Source organism: Crocodylus porosus, unplaced genomic scaffold (assembly GCF_001723895.1).
Source record: "Crocodylus porosus isolate Cpor-Errol unplaced genomic scaffold, CroPor_comp1, whole genome shotgun sequence".
In the NCBI taxonomy this organism is placed as follows: Eukaryota; Metazoa; Chordata; order Crocodylia; family Crocodylidae; genus Crocodylus; species Crocodylus porosus.
In genome coordinates this window covers 11,703,266-11,717,585 of record NW_017728906.1, presented here as the reverse complement: position 1 = coordinate 11,717,585, position 14,320 = coordinate 11,703,266, and the positions used below count along the sequence as shown (strand labels likewise).

Here is a 14,320-nt window from a genome sequence, read left to right as displayed (position 1 = left end):
GTACCCTGGATGAGACTAACTGGTCTAAACTCTTGTCTGATGGTAATAATAAAATAGGAGAATCAGGGCTTTGGCCTATTTCAGGATTCTGAAGCTTAATTGTTCCTGTTCCAGGAAACAGAGGGGCAAAAGTGCTTCACTCAGCATGGCAGGCAGAACACCTCTTTTGCTGGTTCAGTAAGACCAGGAATCCCAGCAAGTAAATTGTTATTAGACCAACACGATTTTTGCAAAAAAAAAATTCTTTAATTGCAAGCTTTCGGGCATCAACACCCTTTATCAGGCATTGGAGAAAGATTGTAAAAGTTGTCCTGGGTAGAAATGAAAGTTAATATTTTATAGGATTTTCAGAGGAGTCAATAGATAGAAAACTCCTCCGGGCAGTTGATTCATAGCTGGTATAGAGCCTTTGTTCCTGTGAGGATCTGTAATGATGCAAATTACCTTGAAACAAAGGCAGGATCTTCATATTTTCCCAAGCAGGAAGCAACTGTGACCACCTCAAAACTGAGATCCTGCTCCTGCCTTTGTTTCAAGGTAATTTGCATCATCGCAGATCCTCACAAGAGGTAAGAGAGCTATGAACTTACCGCCCAGAGGAGTTTTCCATCTATTAACTCCTCTGTGAAATCCTGTGAAGTATGAACTTTCATATTTTGAAAAATCTTTTTGGTCTAAAAAAAAGACATAATCTCTGCTATGAGTCCTGATAGCCATATTGGTCTAAAGGAAAAGGCAACAACCTGTATACTTCTGAAAAGCATTTTCTAAATTAAACTGAATATATTTTAACTCTAAAATTGAGATTAAGACAATCTGCTTTGAGTTTTAAACTTACAATGTGTTAAAACAAGTAAGCAGTATGTGTTTATTGCCAGTATGTTCAAAACCACTGAACTAGTGCATGTTGTTGGCTAAGTGTGTGGAACCAGAGTTTACAGTGCTAAGTCAGGTTTTGGCAGCCAGTGTCTTTTTGAATGAACAGTTCACATGAAGATGTTTCAACTAGTTGAGTAAAAGTTAGTCCCAATCAGTGGGGATCTGGCAAACCTGGACAGCCCCCCCCAGCCCCCGGCTTTGTGCATGTGTGCATGGAGGGGGGGAGCAGTGGAGGGGGGAGGGAAGAGAGGCGAGAATATCTGTTGCTTTTACAATTTCAAAAGCTGTGGTAACCAGAAACAATTGGCTCAGTTCCCTAAGCTATAATGTCTTTTTTTAATTTTGATTTTTGTCAGGACATGTTTTTTATGTACGTAGTCAGTGCAGTCTTACTTAACTAATAAAACCTGCTTGTGGACTTTTGTTACAATTACATGTTTTCTTTCATAAGGCCTGATGCATCATGAAGGGGAAAATCAAGTAAAATGAATTATTCATCATAAAAACGTAAATAAAGTGAAGAATGTAATGTAATTATAGTGAGTGTTTCTGGTCAGCAAAAATCTCAAATTTAGGATAAAGACTGTATTTAGCTACAGATCAATGTGTGTGAGTGACTGTAGCAATTGACAAGAAGCAGCCTCTAGGAAAATAACAAGTGTAAATCCAAAATAAAATTAAAAAAAGACTATTTAAATTTAGTTCTCCTGCTTGATTTTAATTGTGATTAAATTGGGTGCCCTGATTCAGAGTTCCTGTGCCTGTCCTGGATTTGTACTAATGTACGCTATGGAACGGAAACCTGCTGTCTTTCTTAAGTTTCATAGTATGCTTTAGTAGCTCCAAATGTCAGTTGGCTTTTCCACTTTGTCCCAAGTGGAGTTGAGCTCATTTATTCCACTTGCAGCTGGGAAGAGGAAAGTGGAATGAAAAGATGTGGTCCAAACAGGAAGCTGGTAGAAGTTTTGGGCCTCACTCTAAGACTTTTTCTCAAGATTGTTTCATTGGTAGAACTTTTATTAGCAATTTTTTGAGAAATATGAAAATGTCTAAGGTTATCCTCTTATCCTACAGCACTAACCCTTGCAGCTGCAGCACAGGAAGCATCTGAGAACACAAACAATCCTGTAGCAATTGCTGTAAGGAAGGGGAAAGAAACTAGCCTGTGTATTTATGCTGTCAGCTTGCCTCTTGTTCAATATTGGTTATGACTTGTTGTGGTATATTGGGGCTGGTTTTGGCTTGTGGCCTCTCTCTCAAACCACGAACCCCTCTCTCAAACCACAGCCACCCTTGGCACCATCTCCAGGGATGGCCGTGAAGCCCCTGGAGGCCAAAACTTTTATTTTACCTTGCTCTGTGGGCAGTCTGCCCTTCTCACCTGCTATGCTTTGATGTGATTAGTTGTATAAAATGTTGGAGGCTTCCCTAATCTTACTACAATGACCACCAGGAGTTTGTGGTCAGTGCCCTTTGGGCTAACTGCATAGCTCTGTTCCACCCCTATACCACACCCCAAACCTTGCAGATGTCATCCTCTGTTTACACATGCAGGGCTGCCAGACTCCTTGGTCTCCCCCACAACCCTTTCTCTGGGCTGCCTGACCTCTTGGTTTCTCACTTAGCCCCTTACTGGGCTACTAGACCTTTCTGGTCTCTCCTTCAGCTCCTTACTGGGCCCCAAGACCTCTCCATCTCCCAGTCAGCCCCTTCTTGGGCTGCCCGAGCCCTTGGTGTCACATGATCCTTTCTCTGGGTTCTCAGACCCCTGGTTCCACTTTTTTCTGGCTTCTCTCTGGGCATCCAAACTTTTCTGGTCCCACTGTCTCTCTTCCTTTTCTATTAGGGTGTGGTGGACGTGCATGGAAGCACATTCTTAGCCTTCCCTCTCCACAAGGCTGTAGGAGCCGAGGCTTTTAGGTGCCCCATACTTGCTTTTCCCTGAAGTGGCAACATGTGGCATTTTTGCAGAGGCTGCTCTGCCACAGGCAGCCCCACCATGCTGACCAGCCACAGTAGGGTGCAGTTTCAGGTTTTACCTGGGACCAATCTCTAGGCCAGGGATGGACAAAATATGGCCTACGGGCCAGATCCAGCCTGCAGAGGGATTTTGTCCAGCCTGCAGCAGGTCTTTGTCCTGCCTGGCACAGGTGTCATCCAGCCCGTGGTGCGTCCTGCCATGCTGACCAGGCGTGCAGCAGGGCTGGGTGGCTCTGTGGCCAGATGCCATTTCCTAGCAGCTCTGGTGGTGGCTGCTTTTTCCAGCAGCTGCTGCCGCTGGCCATGACCCCATGGAGTCCAGCCAGGGCCAAACATGGGCTCAGCACACAACCTTTGCCTGCCCCAACCTGCAGACTTGGTGGGGGTCCCTGCAGCACCTGCTCTTGCTACAATAAATGACAGTGGCTGCCAGGCAGAAGCTGCTGCTGGGCACACTCTGGCTGTGGCCCTCCCCAGGTGGGCCAGCAGGATCTCTGAGCTGGTTCCCTTGGCTCTGGCAGTGGTCCGTCCTGGCCATTTGGCCTATCCTGCCCAGGCCAGTGAGATCCTATGGGTCAGTCCTCTGGCTGTCAGCCCTCTGTCATCTAAGGTCCGCCCTCTTGGGCCCCTTGTGCAGCTCATTCAGTCCTCTCAACAGGTCTCACACACACAGCCTCTTTCCCTGGGCTGACCTTGGCCCCTCAGTAGGTCCTCTATTTCTAGCCCTGCTCTTTGGACCTTGAATCCTCGCTTGGATCTCTAGGAACCTCTTTCCTAGTTCCTTGCCAGACCTTCAGACTGCTCTAGATATTGTCCACTGTGCTAACCTTTTGGAGCCATCCTGCTGAGGCAGTGTTTTCCAAGTAGCCTCCAAGATGTTATTGCCAACTCTGCTCAGGGCCTGGGCTTATATCCTGTCTAAGACTAGCCCTTGTTCTGGGTCAGATGACTTCTCCATCAGGTCAGATAATTTTTAGGCCTGTGCAAATAGAGAAGTATTTGGCTGATTTTGAGGTCAGTGATTTGATTTGGAGATTCAGATCACTGTCCTGAATTGATTCGGCCGAATCAACTTTGGAAGATTTGGCACTGATTCGGAGAGATTTGGTGATTTGGCCATAGACTATAATAAGGAATCACCAAAATACCTATAACTTTGTCATTTTTAGCAGATTTGGATGAAAACAGCAGGGATGGTAGCCCCTTCTCAGGACATGAAGGTTTTAAGGAGATATAGGTACAGGGGTTTCTGGGAAACTGCACCTCAAACTGTTCAAAGCAAAACTTTTGACATGTATGACTTTGTGTGTGAGTTAAGGCGCAGTGGGATGAAAATTGCAGGGATGGTAGCTGTTTCTACATCCTTCCCCCAGAGCCTTGTGATTGGAAGGGGACTCAGGGAAAAATCACAGTCACTGGCCAGCTAGAGATGTCAGTCTTTCCCCCCTGCTTCCCCTATCTCTTCTCAGTTTCTGTTCCTCTGAAAGACTGCCTTCCTAATCTCTGAATCTTCAAACCCTTTTCCAAATCGATTCGGAGTGTTTTTTTAATCTCATGATTTGGTAATTAGGCCTTTGAACCTGGCCAAATCTTCTTTGAATCTATTCGGTGACCAAAGCTTTGCACACCCCTAATAATTTCTCTGCAGGCTTCCTTAGTCAGGTGGCTCCATAATTAGCCCTGTTTCCACATTCGAGCTGCTTTGCTGGCTGCCTGACCCCTTAAAGTGGCAGGTGCCCTAAGTATCTTGCCACACCCCTCCATGTGGTTTTTATCCTCAAAGACTGCTTCTGACTTCTCTCTTTCTCTTTTTTTTTTTTTTTCCTCCCTCCCTCCCCTGCTTCTTAACACCCTCACCTGTTCATGCAGTTAGCGTATCAGCAGTGGAGGTGACAACGCCCGAAGAGATGTTTGTGGAGAATGGAACGGATGCAAGGCTTCCATGCACGTTCACATCCCCAGAGGTGATCAGCAGTGCAGCTACAGTTTCCTGGAGCTTCCAAGCAGAGGGATCATCAACTCCTATTTCAGTAAGAGCTCTCTGCCTGGGGTAGTTCAGTTATTTGGGGCAAGGACAAAAAGGGAAAATCTTAAGTAAGAGTGTTTTACTGTGGTTAATTCCAGTGATACGCTGGGGGTGGGGTTGTTTCCTTTCCCAGTTATAATTGTAGCCTTGATCCCAAGTCATGTAGCTACTCTACCACTCTCCCCTTGTGTCAGCAGTCTAGAACAGGGGCGGGCAACTATTTTGGGCAGACAGCCGCTTACCCAGTTTTGGCAGGCTGTCGAGGGCCGCATGGGTAGCCCCACCCCTTGACAGATGCCCCACCCCTTGACAGATGCCTCGCCTCCTGGTTACCATCTTGGGACCAATGTCCCAGTGTCTTGGGACCAGTGCCCCAGGGCTAGCACCGGTGGGGCCCAGAGAGGGGCACAGACTGGCAGGGGTCTGTGGAGCTGGGTTGAGCTGCACCAGCAGGGAGAGGGGGGAACTGGCCTGGCTCCATAGAGCCCGTGCCGGCCGGGACCCCGCACTCCTGCTACTCTGCTCTGGGCCCTACCAGCACTGGCCCCAGGACACCAGTGGTGGGCCCTGTGCTCCCGCTGGCTCCCCGCCTGCTCACACCCAATGCCCCCAGCCCCGTGGTATAGGTGGGGGGTAGCACGCAGCCCCGACTGCCTCCTCGCTGGCAGGAAAGAAGATGGTGCTGAGCATGGGGAAAAGCGGCCTCTCACCCGCCCCATGGCTGGCGCTTACAGGCAGCCTCGTGTGGGCTGCAGGAGGCTGCAGCACGGGTCACTGGCCACGGGGCGGATGAGGGGCCACTTTTCTCTGTGCAGGGAAAGAGCCCGGGGAAAAGCTGAGTATGGGGGGGAAGCGGCCCCTCCCATGCCCAGTGCCCCATGCTGCAGGTGCTCGCAGCCCGCATGGGGCTGTCCGGAGTGGGCACAGGCAGCCCCATGCAGGCTGCAAGACGCTGCAGTGCGGGGCACCGGGTGTGGGGCAGGGAAGGGCCACTTTCCCCCACCCTGCGCTCCTTCCCTGCCCAGGGTGCCCCCTGCCTCCACTTACCTGAGCTTCCCTTGCTGGGGCAACCACGTGTTCCCAGCCAAAAACCTGGGCTGGGGCTTCAGGCAGGGGGGTGGGGCCAGGTGGGAAACTAGGAAATATTAAGGGCTGTGTCACCCCTGCAATGCAACAATGACTCTCTTCTCTTTGACTTCTACCTTTTGTAATGCCCAGACTAGCACCGTAGTACTCCAAATGCTGCAGAGCACAGACCTTGTTAGAGGGTGCTTGACATCTCTCTTTGCTTAAACTAATTCTGCTTTGAAACTGGCATAATGGGCAGGCACTACCTAAACTTGAGCACAGAGCCTGCTCTCCGCATGTATGACCACACTTGCGAAACATTAGCTTCCCATTCATTCCTGTCCCAGAAGGAATCCTCCAGGTATTGCCAGCACTTCTCTTGTGAAGTTCACTAAAACAGTTATGTATCCCATAGGGCAGCTGAAAAATCCCAGTGGTAAATACAGGCAATGTTTTGAGTGACAGTGTTTCACATTTACAACCCTTTTAAATTGACACCCTGTTTCAATTTTCTGACGTCAGTTTTGACTTTACAATACTTTATCTGATGCCAAGCCACGTCAGTGAACAAGTTCGCTGTGTCACCCATCTCCCTGGAGAACATCTGTCCAAACTTCTTTGGACACTTTCTTTAAAAAAGCAGACAAGACCCCAGAAAAACCTGCAGCCAAGACTCCTGAGAAGACTCCAGCCAAAAGCCCTTCAAAATGTCCAGCAAAGTCTCCTCAAAGAAGTCCTTCCAAATCAGTATGATTGCTATTTACAATATACCTACATTAATGTAGGCATATTGCTCATCTATAATTGAGTAAAAAATTCAGGGTTATTTTTCTTGAAAATAGGGTATCGGGCCTTGGTTCAGGAACCAATCCCCCATTTATAACATTGTTTCCTATGGGAAAATCAGTTCCAAGTTGCAACATTTTGACTTAAGATGTGGTTTTCAGGAACCAATTGTGTTGTAAGTCTGAGGACTGCCTATAGTCTTGGTTACTAATTGTGACATGCCCAATCTCAGTAATGAGTTCTGTACCTTGTGTATATCTGGTATATTGATATACATCTGCGTTTCTCTGCTTGTTGGTGACACATTTGCTAACCTGCTTCAGTTAATTCTTCCATGCCTCTTAGCTACACTGACCACAGTAAATTTTCTTGGAATTCAGAAAAGTGCTGCAGTGCAACTCTGGAACATGTCATGGACAGATAGCACTTTATAATCTTTCAGATCTGCAAGTTGCAGCATTACACTTGCCAAACTCTTCCCAGTGGCTACTGCTGGGTGCAGAGCTAAGATTGTTGCAGGGGTGATTTGTAATTTAATTCACCACTCTGATTCTTGCTTACTTTTCAAGTTAAGTTTTAACCACAGCCCACATTCTGGAAGGGTGTGATATGCTGCTGAGGAATTTTGCATTTCATTTGCTGTCCGGGTTGATCCTCTCAAACGTTGCTGTTTTGAACATCTTTGAATTTTGTGTCTTAAAATTCTTGGATTCAACAAAACCTGCCTTTTTAAATAAACTTTAAAAGGAAGCTCTCAGGAGGCTTCCTTCATATTCTATATTTCCCTCCCTCTCCTCCTCCCCTTGTCACACTGGTTGTGATTACATCTCATACTTGAACATTATACGTATTTAGTTGGAACTGTATCCCTGTCTGGTAAGTGCTGAACAAATGAGTAGTTAGGCCAAGAACCCTGGGAATCTTGTCCCATACATGTAGGGTGTGGAATTGTTCTTCCAGTTAAAAATTAATTAAGGGCAGAGTGGTCCTGACCCATGATACCAATCCATGATCCTCAGGTCACAACCTCTAGCGTGAGACTCCTTTGACTTAAAATATTTGCAGGTGGTTTAGGTTGATGAACTTGAAGGTTGAAATTAGTTTTGGAGATGAGTGGGACAACCTACTGTAGAATGTGGCCTGCTAGAAAAAGTAGTTATTGTTGGGGAATAAGTGTACCCCTGGTGACCAGATGGGGAGCAAGGCCAGATGCGGAATGACAGCAGTGCAGGGTGGTGGATGGTGGCAGCCGCCACTGCATACAAACTCCCCTCCCCATGTCTGACTACCGGGGCCTCACTTGCGCAGCTCGTAGAGGGGCGCAGCTGCCCTCACCCCCAGTTGAAAACCCTTGCTCAACGTATACCTCCAGTTGACCACCCTTGCTCTAGGGGATTGGTTGCTCCTGCCTTGCAGGCTGGAAAGGGTCCAGAAGAATTGGTGATTCCACAGTACTGAGGGAGGGACTGTTAACATTTCCGTCCTCTAATGGTATGTTCCTTTTACTTTTTCTTCCGTGATTACAGTTCTTTTATTATACTTCTGGGAAGCCCTACACTGGAAAGAACATCCCATTTAAGGACAGAGTCAGCTGGGCTGGAGATCTTAACAAGAAAGATGCTTCTATCAGCATAGCAAACATGCAGTTCCTGGACAACGGCACTTACTTCTGTGACGTCAAGAACCCACCTGACATAGTCGTCAAAGCAGGAGAGATCCGACTTAGAGTTGTGGAGAAAGGTACTCCCTTTCTAGCTGTTCCATCTCTTCTTTCTTGTGCCATTCTGAACCTAGGACTGACTGTTGGCTTTACTTATCTTCCCCGAAGCATCACCATAGGTGGAGCCTGTCAGAACCACCGTAAGTGACTGAAAGTATCCTCACCATTCTTTCTTTTGCCCTTGTACAGAACTGCCAAATTACATTGGCCTGTCTTAAAATCTGAAAATAAATTCCAAATACCTTGTCTGACTTGTAGAACTGCAAAGGGGTGGGTTGGTATGTAGAAAGCTTATGTCCTGAAGGGAAACTAACATTCCGTGTATCATCATCCTGGCAAAACTTTCTCGGATCCATGCCTTTACTTAAATAGATGATGGAATTCTTTCATCTAGTAGAGTGGAGACAGAATAAGCCAAGGTTGGAAGAGTCAAATTTATTTACATTACTAGCAGATGTACTAGCAGTGTTATCACTACACTGAATTCTCAGAAAGGTGGAATTCCATCCAACTACTACAGTTTCCAAATAGGTACTTAAATTCTTGACACACTAGCATTTTTTTAATAGGCTTACAAATCTCTGCCATGTAAGCATCAAAAACTAAACAGTCTTTGACCCTGAACTTTTCTTTTTTTTCTTTGTTCAGTGAAACATTTCCACAGTCGCACAACAACACGTCTTTAGCTGGATGTTACATTGAAGTGATGTAATAGTGCTTTCAGTATTTTGCTGACCTGTTAAGAAAAGTCCTGTATGCAGAAGCTACTTCCTCTTTGTATATGAAACCAAAACTTAATGTTTGTTTAACTAAAGTTGAGCTAGGAGGCAACTATTCAGCTGTTTTGATTTAATTGGTTCTGGTTAAATCATGGCATTTAAACATTTAATTTTCATGGAATCAGTTCAGTAATGTTGAAGGGAAAGAAAAAATGTGATCTTGGTTGTAGGGGTAACTGAGAAAAAAATGAAAGGAGGTACATGAGCTTGTTTCTCTACTGTCTGGACAGTGTTTTGCACTCTGAACTCTTCTGAATCTTTTGAAGTAGTGGTGAGAGCTGGGGAGTAAGGAGAGTTGTGCTTCATGTTTTATATACTCTAGAAAACTTTACCATTGTAATCTCCTGGCAGCATACTTGTAAGATTGCTCAGCAGTACTAGGTGTTCCTACCTCCAGTATAAATGTATTCACGTAACTCTCATAACTGTTAAGGATTCTCTTTGCTCTCAGGAAGACTAATGGGTGTCCACCACTGGTATAGAGGTAGTGTAGATGGGAAGAATTGGCTATGCTTCTGCATTCATCTGTATTTCAAAGGTGAGCAACCCAAGCTTGCGCAGCATGGGGGAACATGGTGCCAGGCCCATGGGGCAGAAGTTTGAGTACCACTTATCTATTTGGTTTTCCCAGTGCAGTCCCTAACCAACCTGCAGTAATAGATTTTACATTTCAGAGCACATCTTCAGTCTCACATCAGGCTGACTGCATGCTCTTTGTTCCCTCTGTGTTCTTGGCCCCTGACCCTGTTCTGTGTAAGGTGCAGTCATTGCTGCTTATTCTAGGATTTTCCTTTCCCACAATTTGCATACCATCATTTGCCAACACATCCAGATTCCCAGATTTAGCAGGCGTAGCAAATGTGAAGATCAGTAAAGACTTCTTCACATCAGTGTGCTAATGACTGAGTTTGTAACCATTGATATTCTGTGCACAAGTTCATCTGTTTTAATTATAGATCTGTGTTTAGATATAGCTAAGCCTCAAGTGTATCCTGTGTGTGCACTGAAATAGACTTGAGTGGATTGTATCATTTTAACTTGTTTAAATCATTTAAAACACCTTAAACCAGTGACTTGTGTACAACATGCTAAGACTGTCTGTGAAGAAAATAAAAGATTAGAGATTCATAGTTGTTAGGGGCAGGAAGGCCCTAATTTGAAATCTCTATATGAAATGGATCAGATTATTTGATGATGTCCTTAGGGGTGCACTGATAAAGATTTTATTGGCTGATACCTGATTATTAACCAATCATATCAGCTGATGCCAGTCCGATAACTGGTATTTAATAATAATGCAAAGTATTTTAAACTACTGACATAGATAAACCTTATTTGCTTGGGCATGCTCCAGCAGCCTCCTGTATCATATGTATCGGTGTCCTGGTGCTTAAAAATGGCAGCAGGGGCTCTTGAACTGAAGCTTGTCAAATGAGCTTTAGTTCAAGTGCTGCCATATTTAAGTGCAGGGATGCTGATGCATGAAACCCTGTGGCACTTTAATTAGAGCGGCTCTCCACTCTAATTGGAGTACTGTCACCCCCACCCCCGGAGCACATGTAAAAGTGCCAAGGGGTAGCTGTCTGAGCCTGCCCAGCAGGGCTCAGTGGGATGGTATGAGCCTTCCTGGCTGCCCAGGGTGGCCTCTGGGCCAGGCTCCCTGCTCTTCTTCCTCTGCCCAGGGCAGTGCCACGGGACTGTTCCAGGTCCCAGGAAACTAGGCTACTCCTCCCCTGCAGCCAGGGCCCATGTCCTAGGAGCTAAATTCCAGTAGGGGAAAGAGCCCTTTCCCCTCCTGGTGCTGCTGCTGCCAGGGGCAGGGCAAGCCTCTATGCCCCATGGGGGAAACTGAATGGACCTGGGCCCAGGAAGGGCAGGACCTGGCTGGGTTGAGGGTAGGGTGACACACATGCCTGCCTCCCCTCCCTGCTCTACAACTCCCTTCCCTCCCCTGCTGTGCCACGGCCGGAGCAGAACTGAGCCGGGCAAGGGCAGATGTGGGCTTGGGGCTCTCAGCTCTGCTGCCTTTTCCCCAGAAGCCCCATGCCGGCTGTGTATCCTCTGCCTGCCCAGCAGCGGGAGGTACAACTCACTGCCCATGCTGCTGCCAGGCAGGCAGGCGGGGGATGCACTGCCAGCGTAGGGCTTCCGAGGGAAAGGCAGCAGAGCAGAGACCCCTGAGCCCACAGCAAGCAGCCTGCATCCACCCCATCCACAAATATGGTGGGGCACATCCTCCTTTTCCCCCCATGCTTCCCCGGGGGGGGTGCGCACAGCAGCTGGGAGCCCCCGCGCCCCCTGGACGAGCCACCAATGGCTCTGTTCTGCTCCAGCCCCGGATCCTGTGCATTTCCCTGGCTAGGCAGTGCCCCCTGTCCCACCCCCTCCCTCGCTGTGGGGGCTTCAGTTTGCTGCCCCCCTCCCCTCTCCCACACCCCTTCACCTACATAGACTTACCTGCAGGACTTACCAGGAATATAGCCAGTATGCTTTCCACACTTCCTGGCTGTATTCCTGGCCACATGCATGCATGTAGCCATGCCCATGCACGTGGGCCCCCTGTGTCCTGTTCCCAGCAGCCCGAAGCCGGATCCTTGCAAGCTAGAATGCTGTCCGCCTGCAAGGGGAAATCCACCATTTCCTGATGAAATCTAAGCTTCCAGTGGCCCTGGTCCTGTGGGGGAGAGTGAACCCAGGTGTCCAGAGCCCTGGTCAGAAGGCATAATTATTGGTAAGCATTATTGGCCACAATGACCAAGAAAGCCCATAATGCAACAGATATATCAGCACTTTTATCTGTGCTGATCCTATATGCAACAGATATATCAGTACACCTCTAGTTGTCCTAATAAAACTTTAAAGTAACAAGAAGCACTTTCAGCCTTTAAGTGTCTGACTTAGTTTGTAAGGCCCTTTAAAGGCTGAAAAACCTTTTAAATTTTTACTTCTAAACAAAGGTGGTTGTCACCTGAGATAACGCAACTGATTAAAAAAGTGACTTTTGTCTGGCTCTTTCTCCTTGCTAATACATGTATTTTGATCTTGTGTCAAAGTATTTGCTAAAAGTTTAAAGCTTGTGACTAGAGTAGTCATCCACTGGTGAACCATGTTGTATGCTGGGGTGGCAAAATATGGCCCACGGGCTGGATCCGGACTGCGAACAGATTCAGTCTGGCCTGCAGGTGGATGACTGCCAACTTGTTGACTCATTGGATTTGGCTTGTGGGCAGCTGGCAGCTACTGCTGTGTGGTGCCAGGTGGGCAGGCGGGATTGCTTCCACTCAGTAGCATCAGTCCATAATACAGTGGTATCAGCTGTGGACTGGACAGAGCTTCCACTACAGTGTGCAGGCTGTGGAAGACTGCTGGTAGGTTCAGGACTCCAGATGCAGAGGGATGGAGGAGAGAGGGAAGAGAAGAAAGGGAGTGAGGGAGGGCAGAGGAGAGAGGGAAGAGAAGAGAGAAGAGTGAGATAGAGGAAACAGAAGAGGGGAGAAAGGGAGGAGGGGGAGAGAAGGATAGAAGAGGAGTGACAAGAGGAAGAAGGAGAGGAAAGAGGAGAGGGCTAGGAGAGAGAAGAGGAGTGAGTGGGGGAAAGAGAAGAGGTGGGAGGGGAGGTAGTGACAGAAGAGGGGGAGACAGAGGAGAGAGATGGATATGGCCCTCGACAGGTCCCCAAAACTCACTAAGCGGCCCTTCAGCCAAAATAAATGCCTGCCCCTGTTGTATGTCTAGCTAATACTCAGTGCAACTGAAATAAGAAACAATTGGGAACTTTAAACAGATGTGAAGTTTAGTAGTATTTAATGTTAATTCAGCAGCTTGGAACAGTTAAGTAACTTCGTGTCACTCTGTAGTGAATACTTCCAGTTAGATATGCTATGGCTGTTCAGCTTGGGGGTCCATGGTTCACACTAGTGAGTCCTCAACTGTTTGGGGCTCTCCCAGGCCCGCACTGCATTGTGCTGTGGGTGACTTCTCCCCATTACCACTGCATCTTGCGTGGGTGGTCCTGCCTCCACTCCCTTGCTGCACCTTGTTGTGGGCTGCGCTGCCCTGTCCCCTGGGGCAGGAGCAGGAAGCAAAAGCTGAGGGAGGGAGGAGGAGCAGAAAGGCTCTGGCTGCAGCAGCAATTCAAGTGGTAGTGGGGTGGGAGTTGGGTAGGAACCTAGGGGCTGCACATGAACCCCTTGCGAACTGCCAGTTGGACAATCCTGATGTATGCAGAGCTCCTTGATTGTTCTCTGTGAGCTTCATACTGAACATTGCAGAGTCCCACAGCGGCTAACTAGAGAAAGAGTAGTGTGGGAATTGAGGCTGGGGAGAATACTCGGGGTCCTCTCCTGGGTGTAAGATGTAAGGGCAAGATGCTGACCAAAGGTTAATCTAGGATGAACTGATGAAGAGATCACTGGGTCCTTCAAAGAGCTCATATTTTCTGGAGACAAAGCAGAAGTAAACTCTCCCAAGAATTTGAGAGAGAGCTTTTCTCAGTGGATGGCAAGAGGCTGACTGAAAACACAATTTGTATTCTGTTTTAACCACAGCATCCTTTGGAAGGACGACTCCCTTTGAATTAAAATGACAACTTTGACCTATGCTTCCACACAGTCACTGGATGCTTCATGTGAGCCTTGCAGGACAGATTTGACTACCTGTCAGAAACTAGAAAAGACAACTGTAGTCCTTAAGGCTGAATCATCTGCACAGGAGACAGACCAAGAGCTGGCCCCTGATATACAAACTCTGCCCCCCACCTTCTAGAAGATGCATGGCGCATTAACTCTAGGCAAACCATGAAATCTGGAAAGAGAACTAGAATACAGGTGTCACAGAACAATAGGGTGGTTGGGTGTCTATCTTAAGCTGTTTTGTCACAAATGGTAAACTGAGTGGAAAAAATGTACTTTTGAATCAGTTGGAACTGATAAATAGCAGACTATTACTGTGACAACTTGATTATTTTGACTTTCTTATAGATTCATAGATACTAGGGTCGGAAGGGACCTCAATAGATCATCGAGTCCGACCCACTGCATAAGCAGGAAAGAGTGCTGGGCCTACATTACCCCAGCTAGATAC

The 14,320-nt window shown here is 47.3% G+C and overlaps 1 protein-coding gene across 2 annotated transcripts in view; it reads left to right on the top strand.

Annotated features, from left to right (window-relative positions):
- Positions 1–4,734: 4,734 nt before the first annotated feature.
- MPZL1 (myelin protein zero like 1) overlaps positions 4,735–14,320 on the top strand; it is a 33,144-nt gene continuing 23,558 nt past the window's right edge. For both annotated transcript variants that reach the window (XM_019528678.1, XM_019528679.1), the window contains exons 1-2: positions 4,735–4,889; positions 8,266–8,479. In XM_019528678.1, the coding sequence (XP_019384223.1) occupies positions 4,767–4,889; positions 8,266–8,479 (337 nt within the window). In that variant the 5' untranslated portion in view covers positions 4,735–4,766. The remainder of the gene's footprint in view (positions 4,890–8,265; positions 8,480–14,320) is intronic.